Here is a 15197-nt window from a genome sequence, read left to right on the forward strand (position 1 = left end):
GCACCACATGACAAGCTAATGATGGCAACCGCTTTTCTGCCTCTTTCTTGTAACAGGGGCACTAACCAAGCATCGTCCTTTGTATATGTAGAGCGATTAGCATCCATGATAAGCAATGATGGCAAACCTTTTTTCTTCCTTTCTTTTTTGCAAGAGGGACATTAACCAAGCATCGCCTTATTATGTATACATAGAGCATTGTAAGAGATAGTTGACTTTTATTTTACTATCTTTTTATCTATCTATATCTATAAAGATAAAGAGAGTATCAAACAGTTGTAGGAATTTTTTTTGGGCTTAAAGCAAAGTAGATGTAAAAAGTGGGGCCATGACCCCCCAACCTTTATGGTCTGGACATGTAGCTTCAAGCTTTGAATACAATACAAAACAAGCATATAAACTGTAAAAAGATTTAAGATGGGCTGTCCAAAACTAAAGAATCGGGTTATCATCATGTGTGCATGAATGTAAGAGAGAAAAAGAGCAAGAGAGAAGGAGCTCAAGACATGAGTACAAAGAGATTGTCTTGGTTGATTTAGCATTAAGAAGATAACAATGCTTTGAAGGTCCCCACTTAAAACCATGATTGCCTTATCTCCAAAGCTCTTGAAAACCGAACCAAACACTAAGGCCTTTGACTTCGGCAGGGCCAAAAACATTTTCCCACAAGGAGTATCAAATGCTTAGGCTCAAAACCATCTTAGTACAGGAACATTTCAAAGTGCAAACCATACTTGTCCATCTTTCTGCGTCTTTGCAATCAAGTTCTATAAATTATTGGCTCAAGATAAAGGCCAACAAAAAAAGAGGGGCATCTTCCACCCAAAATACAAAGCATCATGAAGTACAAAATGTAATCAATTAGGGACTCAATAAACGAATCAATCTGAGGTCAGAGCCAGGCGACGCCACTGCATTAGGCTCCACTTTTCAGTTTCTTTGAAATGCCTGCAATATACTTTCCTTGATGGAAGGCTTGTTCCAACTCCAACTTGGTAGGCAAGCGGCTACCGTCGCCCGCATAAGTTCCAGCCCCATAAGGAGATCCACCCTTGACTTGGTCCATCTCAAACATGCCTGGACCAAATGTGTAGCCGATGGGAACAAATATCATTCCATGATGGGCTAATTGAGTGATGGCCGTCAACCTGTACAAAACATCATAGAGAAATGCAGACACATGTAAGAGGGCTTTTCTCGGCCAAAGAAGGGAGATGCGCATACATTTGACTTTTCCATGTGAAGCATTGAAATCTTCTTTGGTTTTTTTGGTCGGTAAATGGGGTCCTTTTTCACATAAGAGCCTTATGAGTCATTTCCATTTTATTGTTTTAGAATACCAAGGCGACCCTTCACTTTGTTTGCTTATGCAAATGGACATCAGTAAACTTGCACATAGAACTAGTTTCTAAGAGTTCCCACATAAATGCTTAGAGCACGATAAAGTAAAAAATTGTCACATACTCTGCTACAGATATACAAGCCAGTGTTCGGGAAAAGCGTGTCTCACTTAGCCTTGAGCAGGTTGACAAATCGAAGTAATCCATTGAAAGTTGAAAATAGTGCACAAATGCCAAAAATGCTGTTTATTTTGTAAAATTTCCTAATTGGGATTTCTTTACAGGGCGTTTGTGAACATAGTTTTCCCAAACAGCAATAGAAGCACAGGAAATACTAGCCAAAAATCATATAGAACTATAGAAATATGAAGAAAGATAGAAATATGACTCACGCTGTCGTTTCCTGACCACCACCCTGGGAACCGGTGCTGTAAAATATGCCAGCAGGCTTGCCTGCCAACGACTGGGAGCGCCATAGACCACCAGTTGCATCAAGGAATGCCTTGAATTGGGCTGCCATCATCCCAAACCGAGTAGGAAATCCAAACACTAATCCATCTGCTGCAGCTAACTGAGCTGGCTCGATCGTGGGCACCTCCGACTTTGCTGGTGCAGTCATCTTCAGCAGCACTTCCTCAGGCAGTGTTTCAGGCACCTGTCCACACCAGGTAAAATATAAATCAATTCTATGTGACTCGGAAACCAAACCGAATGTAGACACTGGTCTAACTCTCGATATAAACTGAGTAGGATAATTAAGTCGGCAATAGTCCACAGAGACCTCTTTGAGCTTCAATATAGCTCAGTACGTATTGCATGCTTAAAAAACAACACTGGTGCTACACATGACATTGTCAAAATCTCCCAACCCATAACCCATAATACATACCAAATCTACAAAATTAGTTATGTGTTTGTACACAAAACATATGTATACATCATGCATAGTTGATTGCTTTGCGCAGGAGGTTATCAGCAATTCCCTTGCTGTTGTCTGTAAGAAGGGTGCTCCAGCAGGTCTAGGAATAGGACATGGCCGTCCTTGGTGGTGTTGAATTAGAATTGGAATAATAGGAATCTGCGATGGACAATAGGTGTGTACTGCTAACTGATTTCAATAGGTCCGTATTGGTGATGCAGATGACCGGGAACTGGGTGCTATGCATGAGTATTTAAGAAGGGAAACTTGCTCACATGTGCCCTGACGCTTTGAATAAGGGTTTAGCGATCTTATCATCCTTCTTAACTGCAAAACCAGTTTTATCATCAAATCTAAGAGTGGTTGTAATTTGTGAGCATCTGGCAGAATTAGTTTCAATGTTCAACCCATCACACTATTTCGCAAGACATCTCTGCAGTCCGCGGCCTCCACATCACGGGGGCAGGATCACAACACAAAGCAGTCTTTATTTGATTCATCCTCATTTCGTTAACGCAGAAATGTATCTCCAGCCCAGGCGAGGAGTGATGATACATCTTAATAATGTGAAATGATGGTGAATCATGCTTTGCCAACTTAGATAAGTTTTGGTCCAGTACAGCTTCACGAGCACACTCAAATGCTGTGCAAATAGGGGTTGACAAAAGGATGAGATGATAACTGAAACTATCCATGGTAGAGTGAGAAGTCCGGGAACCAATACCTTAAAAGCTACATAGACATGCCTCTATGGCTTTTGCTACAGGGAAAACTTTGTTGTAGACTCTCAAGAGGATACCTTGATAATGAAAATTTAGCTGGGTTGTGTATGCACATCGACCTTGACAAAGACGCTCAGGAGGACACTTTGATAATGACAAATGGACTCACATAAATGCCTGATCTACTTGAAGAAATGCACCTTATGAAAGATCGATATAGACCTTTTGAAAAAAGAGCATCTAACAAAATTTCACAAAGGCTCTAAGATGATGGCTTGTGAAAGTGTAAACAATTTTACCTTGAAAACTATATATACTGGTCTAGCCTATCCTCCAAGGTGTTAGTAACATGTAATCACATTCAGCTGCTCAAACCATGAAAAATGAAGAACTTAAACCAGTAGATGATGAGATCTATACTCTGATATTCATAAAGAATAACACAAAGACTAATTGCCCCTGAAACACTCTGTAGTTGAGAATGAGGGAAAAGATTCCCATCTACTTTGATCATAACACAACACTAGGTGGATCCAACCATAAGAACACATCGGTTAAAGATCTCAACTAGGAGATCGAACTTCTGTTGGAGGAACATGGGCCATTGGCATTTGATACTGTTGTTTAAAACTTGAAAAGTTGAACGCTCTTCCTTTCATGCTCTTCTAGAAAAACCCTTTCCAACAGGAATACCTGAGCTTTCAGACACAAAATGTCGTGCATTCCCAAGCACATTTTTCACGCAGAATACCTGTCCTCTATCCCTTTACATATGAGATAACAAAATTGCCGCAAGAAGAAAAAAATGCAAACCAAACCGGCACCATACCTGCCAAAGTGTGGCTTCTACACCTTCCACAGAGTCCGCCCCCTTCTTGATCTCCTGCGCGAGCTTCTCCACATGGCCATACATGGAATAGTAGCTGTTGCACGTTCAACAAAATCCAAAAATGAGACTCAAGACAGAGGTGGCAAAGCAGGAAGGAAGGGTAGATGATGCTTACACAATGTAGACCTTGGTGGCCATCGCCGGCGTTCGCTCTGCAGAGAGAGAGAGAGAGAGAGAGAGAGAGAGAGAGAGAGAGAGAGATGTGTGTGTGCGCGCGCGTGCCCGAACGAGAAAGGCAGCTAAAAGGTTGGGATGCTGTGCATTCGAAGGAACGCAGCCTGTTTAAAAAGGGACGCCTGTTGCGGATCAAAGTCCCTTCCTGCTGACGCTCGACTCTACCTCACAATGACACACACAACCTTCGTCCCCCACAAATTTCACGCGCAGGGGTCTCTCTGTCGAAGGTCGTATTTCTCTCTTTTTCTTTGTGTATTTTACAAAACAAAAACAAGGGTCCTACACCCGAAAACCTTAATCGCTTACCACCATCACAATTGGACGTCTTTTAAATGAATAGGACAATCAAAAAAATTCTTATTTTTCCTTCATTATTTATTTCCAAAAAAATCCAAACTCATATCATTTTGTTTGCAACAAATTTCCAAAATCTTCTACTTTCTACACCGGGTACCCCCTACTTTAGACTTGTTCAAAGCATCACATTAAACAAATGTCAAACTTCATTTCTCACAATGGAGAGCTACTCGTCCTCCAGAAGACTTCAAATTCTCTAAACTTTGATCCATTTCTTAGAGAGTCACCATATAAACCTATGATAGAGGTAGTTATGAGGGCCCTGCAAAGTGTGATAGGTAGCTCTATCTTTCAACTCTAGAGAAGAGGGTGCTTCTGCCACCCTCCACATCACTAGATCACCTCTTCAACTACAAAAAACTGGGTTGTAATAGGAACCATATTAGTGATTACCAATCAGCGTGCTTTGTATACATGGTAGAATTGCCCTACACTAGTATCACTAGTAGACCCTTTGATCTTAGAAGGGCCTCTTTATAGAAGGAGTTTTTAGAGCCCTTGCATTCATAATGTGTTGTTAAGCTATATGCAATCTATATGCAAACATGAAAAACATGTATGATAGCATTAAAAAATTTATAAATATTTGTGTTTGATGTGTTAGATCTATGTTTTTCTTTTCCTAAGGAAAGGGTTGAGAAGATCCTAAAAATGCTTTTAGAGCTTCTCCAAAAAACAATCACCGAATTGTGAATTTTGAAGGCATAAGACAATGCAAAATGTTTTGACGCGAACACACTAAGATTGGCTTAGAGATACGTGTAGGGATTTGTATATAAGTTTTGCTCTTATGCCGTCAAAAGAAATGGGAGTCCCACTTATAGTAATAGGATCCCTGAATGCCAAAAGTCATATTGGCAGTACTAAGTACAAATACTGTTAGATGCTAGCATGCTTCTTGGTCCGCTTCATCAATCAATAGAGATAGCCATCTAACCAAGAAAGAAGTACCAATCGAATAGTCAGGTTATTAATGGGAATCAAATTAGGAGCAATGACAATGAGAATAATGGAGGAAGGTGAGCAAAAAAACTATTTTTCTAGAGCCAAGTTGCACCTGGGATGTATGTGGTGATTTTCCTACTTTCCCATATCCCTCCAAGCACCTCACTGATTGCGCATGCCACTTAGCTTGTAAAGGATCACCCATAGTGGTTGTAGAGCTCTATTGGACATCGTGGTGGGCATATCACAGAGGGTGGACATCGAGCATATTCTAAGGCCACCATGTTGCGTGTTGTGAAGTACAAACACAAGATGACGATAGCATACCAAATACAACATGCAAAGGGTTACGCAAAGAAGGTAGCACATTTAGTGTAGCTAAACAAGACAAACTACCCATTGTACTTCACAAGTCAGATTTAGTGTAGTTGAACAAGGATACTCCACAATTGAGCAAGAGGCACTGGGAATGGTGTTCAATGCAACCAAGTTCACACACTATTTGCTGGGAAAATTATTCCCTTCTATGTTGATCATCACGCACTTCTGTTAAGGTAAGACTTTAGCTTACACTAAATATACGAACAATCCCTAAAGGCAAGCATACTAGCATGCACCCCTATGTGCATGAATACAACTTCCTACATAGGAATCCCTAACACATGCTTCTCATTCCATGCACACATGTTTCACTTTATAGCCACAGCCTCATGTTGTAGCCCACTCTACTTGCCCCTTTGTATTTGTGTGCATATCCCTCTTGCCTTAATTTCCACCTTCTACCTTTGAGCCTAAATAAGGCCACCATGCTTAACTTGTATTTTGCTCTATTCCAATCAATCAAGAAAGTTCATTTCATTTCATTGAGTACATTCTCTCTCATCGACTTACTCCTAATTGTTATGAAGCGTTCACTATGATGAATGCCTCGTTGGTCTATCCGCCATAGGAATTTCATGTGGTATCAGAGCTTTATACATAATTAGTATCTCCTAATTACATTAGCTAGATCCCTATGCTAGATTTAGTGTTCTCTCGCTAAGCACTAAATTGATTCACAACTCTTTAGAAGTAGGTCAATTAAGCTCAAGCCCAAATCCTTGAATTTGGGTATGTATACATGACCACTTTTTAACCAGAGCTAATTAGAGCTAATTACATTAGTTAGATCCTTAGATTTAGTGATCTCTCGCTAAGCACTAAATTGATTCATAACTCTTTAAGAGTAGATTAATTAAGCTCAAGCCTAAATCCTTGAATTTGGGTATTTCTACACGGCCACTTTTTTAATCGAGTGATTAAAGCAAATGAGGATCACGTATTAGGTTGTGTGCGTTTTCTTCTGCTTCCTTGAATGTTGCTTGATTATGTTTGCTTTGTTTCTTGCTCTTCTTGCTTTTTCCAAGACTTATTACTTTGTTTGAAAGCATGAATTGAATATTGCAATGCATGTGTGTGCATAGCATTGTCAAAGCCTTTAAACACATAGCATATGCTCCATTTTGCCCAAGCATCAAGAATGACATTATAATCTAATTCTCACCAGCTTATGTTTGATTAGTCTTCTGCTTATAGCTTTTGCCTAGAGGCGTATGTGTGTGTGTTAGTGCATGTGATTTTCTTGAATGAGAGACTGCGTGTGTGTGGCCTACAAGAAGATCCATTTCAATAAACCTTTTTAAGGAGAACCATTTCAAATAGACCTTTTTAAGGAGCCTAGTTTCAAAGGCTTTTTTTGTATTCATCTACCAGCACACTTGAGAGTTATCTGAGTTGTCACATTATCAACCTACAATTGATGTCGGCCCCTTGTCCTCCAAGCTGCCATTGACACACCTTTTCTCAATGACCTCATCACTAAGCCTTGCTCCTGTTATGTCTTAATCACCACGTTGCCACCTCCCCTGTGATATCATTCTCTTCCCAACCCCTAATCAATTTCTGTGGGCTACCCTGACACTGCTTTGTAAGCACCAACTGGCCCACCTCACTCGCTATCAAACCTTGCACTCTCCAAAAGCACGGTCACACTAAAGACTCATCACGGGCTAGTCATCACCTCCAAACATGGTGCCCAGCTTCCCACTGTCATCTTTTACTTTCATCTTAAAATATAATCCCTTTAAAGGCTTTGTTCCTATGGTATCTCACACCGCAACATTTCAAAGGCTCCCAAGGATCCAAGGAATTTCATGAGAAATCTCAAATCAAGGGTGCAACATCCTCATAGATTCAATCCTCTTAAGCTTGTCTTCATGAATTTGTTTCTTGGTTGAAACCATAATGTGTGCATTACTTAAGCTATTAGGCTCCACCTTCTTTTAAACTCCAAAGTTGTCAAGGGTTGAGACACTGCCAAATTTTTTCAGTAAGATAGCGCTACATGCACAATGTCCATAATTTAAACATCGACAAATTTAATGGCATCGTGTTTCACACTTGACATACAAAAGTGAAGGGAGTGCTCACGAAAAAGAACCTCTGGAGTAGTGTAAAATTTCCATCCGGCTTGCGAAAGCCTTGATACAAACCTTAAATGCTCAACAATAAGCCAAAGATGAGTAAGCACTTGGAATCATCATCACGGCACTCCAAGACGACTTCATTCACCACATTGATGATGCTACATCCGTGCTTCACGTTTGGAAAACACTAGAGTGTCTTTTTGGTGCTCAAGGTAAGCATTCCAAAATGAGCCTCAAAATTCAACTCTATAGTCTCACTATGCAAGATTGATATGACGTTTCTAGCCTTGTCAACAAACTTAAGAGTATCACAACCCAACTTATCTATGCCGAGGTAAAATTTCTAGACGAGGATAAAATTTCCATCCTAAAGCCCTACCTAGTAGCTTTGATAACATTGTAGCTGGTCTCAACGAGAAAGATCCCATTCCTACACTTGAAGTTGTAATCAATTCACATGTAGAAGAAGAAAAAAGAATTGGCACTTACACAAGGTCTCAAAATAATGCATTTGTTGTAAATGGTAAAGGTTGCTCACATTGTGGCAAAAGCAACCACAAATCATAAGATTGCTTTCGCATTAAGGTGTGCCCTCATTGCAACAAGAGTGGACATGCACCCAACTGGTGTTTCTTCAATGTTAATGCAAGGAATCCAAAGAATCCTAGAGATTCTAAAGGCAAAGTACATGTCGTGGAAGAAGAAGAAGAATAAGAAGAAGGGGATATCAACACTGTTTACTATGAAGATGTATTGTAAAGGTTTAGACACTACCCCAAACCCCGAAGTTTGGTGGTAAGATCTACTCTCTTGCATTAGATTCATTTTATGAGCCATATGCAATTTCCCTTTGTAACCCATATTAGACATCTTGATAAGGATTCATGCATTTTGTGTAAGCTTCAGCTTATGAGGGCGTTTGTTGAGGTAAGCCTTTAACTTACACTCAATACATGAACAATCCCTAAAGCCAAGCATACTAGCATGCACCCCCTATGTTCATGGATACAACCTCCTACATAGGAATCCCTAACACATGCTTCTCATTCCATGCACACATGTTGCACTTTATAGCCACAAGCTACATGTTGTAGCCCACATGCTACTTGCCCCTTTGTATTTGTGGTGCATATCCCTCTTGCCTTAATTTCCACCTTCTACCCTTGAGCCATATAAGGCCACCATGCTTAACTTGTATTTTGCTATATTCCAATCAATCAAGCAAAGTTCATTTCATTTCATTGGGTAAATTATTTCTAATCTCCACTTACTCCTAATTTAGTTAATCAAATGGGTGATGTTTCCGTTAGAGTTTGAGCTCAAGATCTTCCATAAGCCAAGGAAAACTCACTGGCGTTCTCATTTTCTTCAATAAGTACTGAAGGAATTTCATTTACATCGTGAAGAGATGAACCAATAGATGCTAAATTATTTCAAAGTATGGCGATGGATGGGCTAGATCCATAGTGACGGGATGTGTATGATTGTCTCTAGTATCGAGGATTTCCAAGGGATTGGTCCCAGTACAACAAGAAAGCATTGATCACTAAGAGATTGAAATTCACTATTATAGGTGGATAATTATGCAGACTAGGAATTGATGGAGTGTTGAGAAGATGTGTGCCCATGCAAGGTAGAATGCAATTAACTGAGGCTCACAATGGAAGCTCAAGGGGTCATTTCTCCACTGACATCACTTACAAGAAAATCCTACACGCAGGATTATGGTGGCAGAGTATGATGGCAGATGTTAGGACCTTTTGCAAAACATGTGATATTTGCCAAAGGATGGGTGGATCAATGACAACAAATATGACACCTCTGACCACCATACAACCATTGGGAATTTTTATGAAGTACTTCATGGGTCCATTTAAGAAGGTGACTTCAAGGAAGAATAAGTTCATAGTGATGTCCACATGTTATATCAAAAATGGGTGGAAGTAAAGGCAAATATCATTGTTTGATTGAGATAGTTTCAGATGAGGGAACCCATTATATCAATGGAGCAATCCACATTCTGAATAAAATATTCTCGATCAAGCGTCAAAAATAAAAAACATATTATCCCAGATGCAATGGATAAGCTGAAGGCAGTAAGAAGACCATCAAGATTATTCTCACCAAGATTGTGCAAAAAAGACACTCATAAATGGAATGAGAAGCTTCATATAACATTGTGGGCTTATAAAACAACTTATAATATCACAATGAGGATGACTTTATTTCAAATGGTGTATGGCAATAGGCAGTGTTGCCTGTGGATTTTGTTGTTCCTAGCCTCAGGATGGCCATTCAACATGACATAGACTACAACTCAATTCTGAAAAATTGGTTGAATGAGCTATTGAAGCTAGATGAAATAAGGTAGAGGACAATGCTAGAACAACGAGTGGTCCGACATAGAATAAAATATTGGCATGGGAGTAAGCTGAAGGTTAGGGAGTTCAAGAAAGGGGATTTGGTCTTAGTATATTAGTCAAAATTAGGTCCAAAAAAACTAATCTAAAAATAGCTTGGTCGGGACCATAAGAGGTAGATTGGGTATTCTCAAATGGCACAGTTAAATTGCACGATTTATGTGGATTGCTACTACTTGGGGTCTATAATGGAGCAAAGATCAAGTTATACTACTCCAAAATCAGATGAACCTCCCAACAGGCAGAACAAAGAAGAATTTGATTTTGAAGATTAACTATGGATTTGTTTATCATCAGACTAGAAGTATTGAAGACGGGATTACCACAGCTCAAAACCAAAGAGTCAATAATCATGAGGCATTTGAACCTCATAACGATCATTAATGGTGCATTAAAGATCGACTATTTTTTAGTATCCCTCGAGTCATCATTAGAAGGGTAGACCAATGCATGGACGACACATCAATAACGGTGGGTGTAACTTCGAGGCACTCAAAGAGTGGAGCATTCATGGCTTGAATTATGATTAATATGAGGGGAGTTCACGGACCCAATTTCATTCCTTAACCTCATATGCACATTGAGCCCTCTCCTATAGAACCTCCCAACATCACCCTCGCCTTCCCCAACTACTGCACACCCTGACTATTAGCAGTGAGCTAACACGACAACACAATTTTCAATAGTTTTGAATCCACTTTTGCAATTTGAGTCATTTCTCATATAAAAATCCCTTCATGTTCAACTATGTAATATTGACAATGATTTTGAGAATTTTAAGTTGGTAGTAGTCTGAGCCAACAGCTTCTAGATTGTACTTATTACTAGGCTATCTCTAGTCCCTACATACCCAAATTTGAGCCAGTTTCACATTCTAAAACCTTATGGCTTGAGTATAAAAGCCAATTTTTGTAAAAAATTGTAATTTCTTTCTGGATAATAAGCATACAAAGCGATTACTGATCACAGTGTACTCTCCTTCTTCCTTCTCAAGCTTGTAACTCTCACGAATGGTCGGATTGGAGTGTTGTCTGTTCCATTTTGTTCGCAACAAGTGAGAGCTCTACGCGACATTATAAGTCTCTCATTATAAGAATGTGATTATTTTGTAGCTAATCATCTTCTACATTTTCTCATAACTCAAGCTTTACACATCTAAATTGCATTTTATGTTTTGGAGGGGTATTAGGAGAACATTGCTAAGCTCTAGATTGCATTCGAGACTAAAAACCCTTAGGTCAAATCTGCCTTGTAGATAATAAACACAATTTTGCCAAGCAGTTAAAAAGGGATTTGAGATCATAGGTATGTATCTTTAGTCATTGCCTATCCATCCTACAAGTTTGGTAATGTTTGGACTTTGTTTGCTTGGTGAATCCATGAGATTTTCTTGCAGAGATCTCGATTAGTTTTTATTGCCCGACATGCAGCTGAGTGTGGCTTTGGGTAGATAAGGATTGAGTGTATTTTACAAGAGCCTGACAACCTCTTGTATGGAAGTAAGTAGGATAGAGAGAACAAATCTATGTCTCTCAAATGCAAAGATCCATGGACTTTGTCCCACAGTATGACATTTATGTACAGGGTTCTCACTATCTCTACAATAAGATAGCGAGGCTTGGCAACCAGTGATCTCACATTTTGGCATCGTTACTGGGGATGAAGTGACCTAAACTAGGGAAAACCTTAGTATTTAGGTATTATTATCCAAAACTTCCTTTAGGTTCTCTTAGAGTACAAAAACCAACTTTTAAATACAACATAATTGAGGTGTGTCTGCTTCAGCTGTGTAGAGGTGTCTTGGGAGTAGTCAAACTTTCCATGGACATTTAGGCTTAGATAAGGTTGTTTTTCTTACCATATACGTGTGGTAGTGATGTGTGTGAACACACTTAGGATTGTCGAGGTATTTTTTCCCTCACTAGGAGGTTTTTTCCCCTGTGCATTGTATATATGCCCATCACTCTAAGGCTATCCTATCTTACCATTGCACACTTAGTAATATACTCTTGTTGTGTGCCTTGAGATTCCTTTATCTTCTCCAAGCTATGTGTGTTTTCCTACGACCCTAATTCCAACAACTAGTATCAGAGTAGGTTGCATCCTCCCAGGCTTAATTGTCAGCATTGCCTGCACACGCCTGCTCAATTTCTCATATTTTTGTGAGCATTTGTGAGCGTCAACATGTCAAAAAATAATTTGGGAGAGCTCGTAGAGCTTATGATCTGCTCAAAATTTTCATTTGGGCTTATTTTGGCCTCCATTTCCACTATAGGCAGTACTGCACAGGCCATTTCATCATTTTGTACAAGATTTTTGTCAATTTTGTTTTCTGCATAACAGGTCCCTTATAGTCTTCTATGGTTTGTGCTATATAGCATGTGTTGTTCCCACTTCGTTTCTCCTCTTTTTGGGTAGTTTTCACATCAGGTGCAGGCATTCGCCATGGTTGACAACAACACAGATGTGTTCAAGATGTTTGTTATTAAGGATAGATTGGATGGGGAAAATTACCCTATGTGGGCTTATATGATGCAACATGTCCTTGTTTCAAAGGTTGTTTGAAACATTGTGCAGGGCATTGATGTACACCCTGGTTTTGTGGATACAGACAATGTTGAGGATGCTACAGGTTTTGCTGCTTTTAGAATTGTTTTGCCTATACGGCTGAGCAAGCTTGTTGGGATGCAAGAGATGTGCAATCTCATGCATAGATCGCATTGTCTGTGATGCGCACTATTACTCCTCACATTCATTCAACAAAATCTGCAAAACATGCTTGGGATATTCTGGTTGGTCTTTATGCAAGTCGCAATGAGGCATTGTTACGTAAAGAGCTGGCGCCGAAGATTATGCATGAGGAAGATGAAATGAACACTTTCCTTGCTGGTGTCAAGGATAAAAATGCGCAACGCATTTCTATAGGTGAAGTCATTTTTGACAGTTCCCTTGTGCACACTGTTCTTGATGCTTTTCCAAATTCATACCAGACTTTTGCTGGTACTGGAGACTTATGACTCAAGGAAATCCTAAAGTTGTCAAGTTTGATGCAATATGCACATTGTTGTTGCAAGAGTCACGTTCCAAAAAAAACAAGGCTAAACAGCATGCAGTTGAACATGCTTTTATTGCTGTTAAAAAAAAAGGTGGAAACAACAACGTAACCACTTCTCATAGTTCTTTTGCGAGTGGAAATCTTCTGTTCCTGAGCTTCTACTGGCAACACTTCGTCTGGGAATTCTGGTTATAAGGGAAAAAAGAAGACATGTTGCCATTATTGTAAAGCTAATGATCACTTGATCAAGCAGTGTCCGATGTTGAAGGCAAAAGAGGCTAAGAAGAAAGAGGGTGGATCAACTACAAGGTCCAATACAAGTGCAGCTATTGTAGAGTCTTCTGGTTTGTTTTCACTTTTTGACTTGTACTAGGTGTTCACACTATAAACAAGTCACTTGTGAAGTTTTATGGAGTTTGGTTTAGTTTCCAAGTTTCTAGGAAAATAGTTATGTCTATAATTGGAACTCAATGAAATTTAGGCTTGATTGACAACTTAAAACTTCAAATGACACCAAACTTAAATTAGGGTCTTAATACTCTATGTTCTAGCATGTGGTGTTATATCAAATGTTACAAATTTTTCATTTTCAAGTCCTAGGATAATAAGCATGCTTATTACCTAGGTGCCCAAATTTGCAATTTTTTTCAACTTTTTCAACTCACACAATTAAAACAAGGTATTTTAAGATATGTCCAGAGGTCTCATCAATTTCTATTCACTTTTGAGTATACTTACCTTCAAATACATGTTGGTCAAAGGTGGAAATTATTTTTGATTTCTTGTCGTACATGAATGACTTCAAAACTTTTAGAGCCTTTACACAAGTGCTTATACTTCACCTAGACAAGATGTACTTGAGCTAAAAAGTTCAATTTCAAGCCTTTAAAAAAGCGTTATTATGTGCAGGCTTGAAAATGCACTTTTTAGGAATTCTATTGCCATTCAGGTCTTATACAACACATTACAAGTACTTTTGGCCAAAGAAATCCAAATTTGCATGCATAAATCATTCAAGAGATAATAATCTCTTTTTTAGCCAAACCTTGAATTTTTTTCTCAAAAATTGGTTTTGACTTATCAGTGAGGTTCCACAGCTTTTTAAGACTGATTTTGACCAAAAATACTATTTTTTGGTCTCTTGTACTCCCCTTATCAGGCCCGTACCTAAAAACTCTGAATTTTTGTAAAGTGCTTAATTAATGAGAATTCAGAGGATGAGATAGATCAAAAATCCACCTTGGTATCTACTTACCCTACTCCTTGACAAATCAGCAAAAGGTAGTGGAAAGTGTCCATCAACAAATATTTTTTCTCATTTTTCTTTTTGAAATGAGTGTCAATTCTCAGAGTCTGACATAGCCTAAGCCATCAACCCTAAAAAATTGTTGGAATTAGGATTGCAAGAAAACACACACTGTCTGGAGAAGACGAAGGAAGCTCAAGGCACACAACAGAGAGTATATTACTTAGTGTGCAATGGAAAGATAGGATAGCCCTAGAGTGATGGGCATAATATACAATGTAGGAGACAAAAAATCCTCCCAATGAGGGAAAAAATGCACCGGCGGTCCTAAGTGTGTTCACACACATCACTACCACATGTATCATAAAATCTAATATCTAACCAACCCAAATGATTTTCTCATATTAAACTGATCATTTAATGTGGGATAATAAATGGGAACAAGGGTTAGAATATAGACATGTGCTTACGGATCTATCTCAACACAGGGCCAATGGTAAAGGGGTCCAAATGAGAGATGGTATGTCAAAGAGCAAGGTTAACTAATGGAGCTTGAAAGACCTTAGGGTTAGCTTCATTAAAGACCTCCAATGGTTAGTGTTAAAAGTCCTTTGACCTTAGGCAAGCTAGGGCTGAGCTTGAGGTGGGAACCGACCTAAGCT

General features: G+C 39.2%; 1 protein-coding gene across 1 annotated transcript; it reads right to left on the reverse strand.

Annotated features, from left to right (window-relative positions):
* Positions 1-658: 658 nt before the first annotated feature.
* On the reverse strand, positions 659-4244 carry LOC147434998 (putative NAD(P)H dehydrogenase (quinone) FQR1-like 1). Its single transcript, XM_086491359.1, has 4 exons — positions 3986-4244; positions 3811-3904; positions 1733-1995; positions 659-1148 (listed from the first exon to the last, which is right to left on the reverse strand). The coding sequence occupies exons 1-4, from the start codon at positions 4006-4008 to the stop codon at positions 917-919; spliced, it is 612 nt and encodes a 203-aa protein (XP_086347485.1). The 5' UTR covers positions 4009-4244; the 3' UTR covers positions 659-916.
* Between the last annotated feature and the right edge of the window lie 10953 nt (positions 4245-15197).

Source organism: Adiantum capillus-veneris, chromosome 19, assembly GCF_014529385.1.
Source record: "Adiantum capillus-veneris isolate H3 chromosome 19, ASM1452938v2, whole genome shotgun sequence".
Lineage (NCBI taxonomy): Eukaryota > Viridiplantae > Streptophyta > Polypodiopsida > Polypodiales > Pteridaceae > Adiantum > Adiantum capillus-veneris.

Coding starts and splice junctions, on each gene's coding strand:
- LOC147434998 (XM_086491359.1), bottom strand. CDS start 4,008: ATGGCCACCAAGGTCTACATTGT. Junction 3,905..3,985: donor GCCACCAAGGTCTACATTGT/GTAAGCATCATC, acceptor AACGTGCAACAG/CTACTATTCCATGTATGGCC. Junction 1,149..1,732: donor GGTGGTCAGGAAACGACAGC/GTGAGTCATATT, acceptor TGTTTTGTACAG/GTTGACGGCCATCACTCAAT.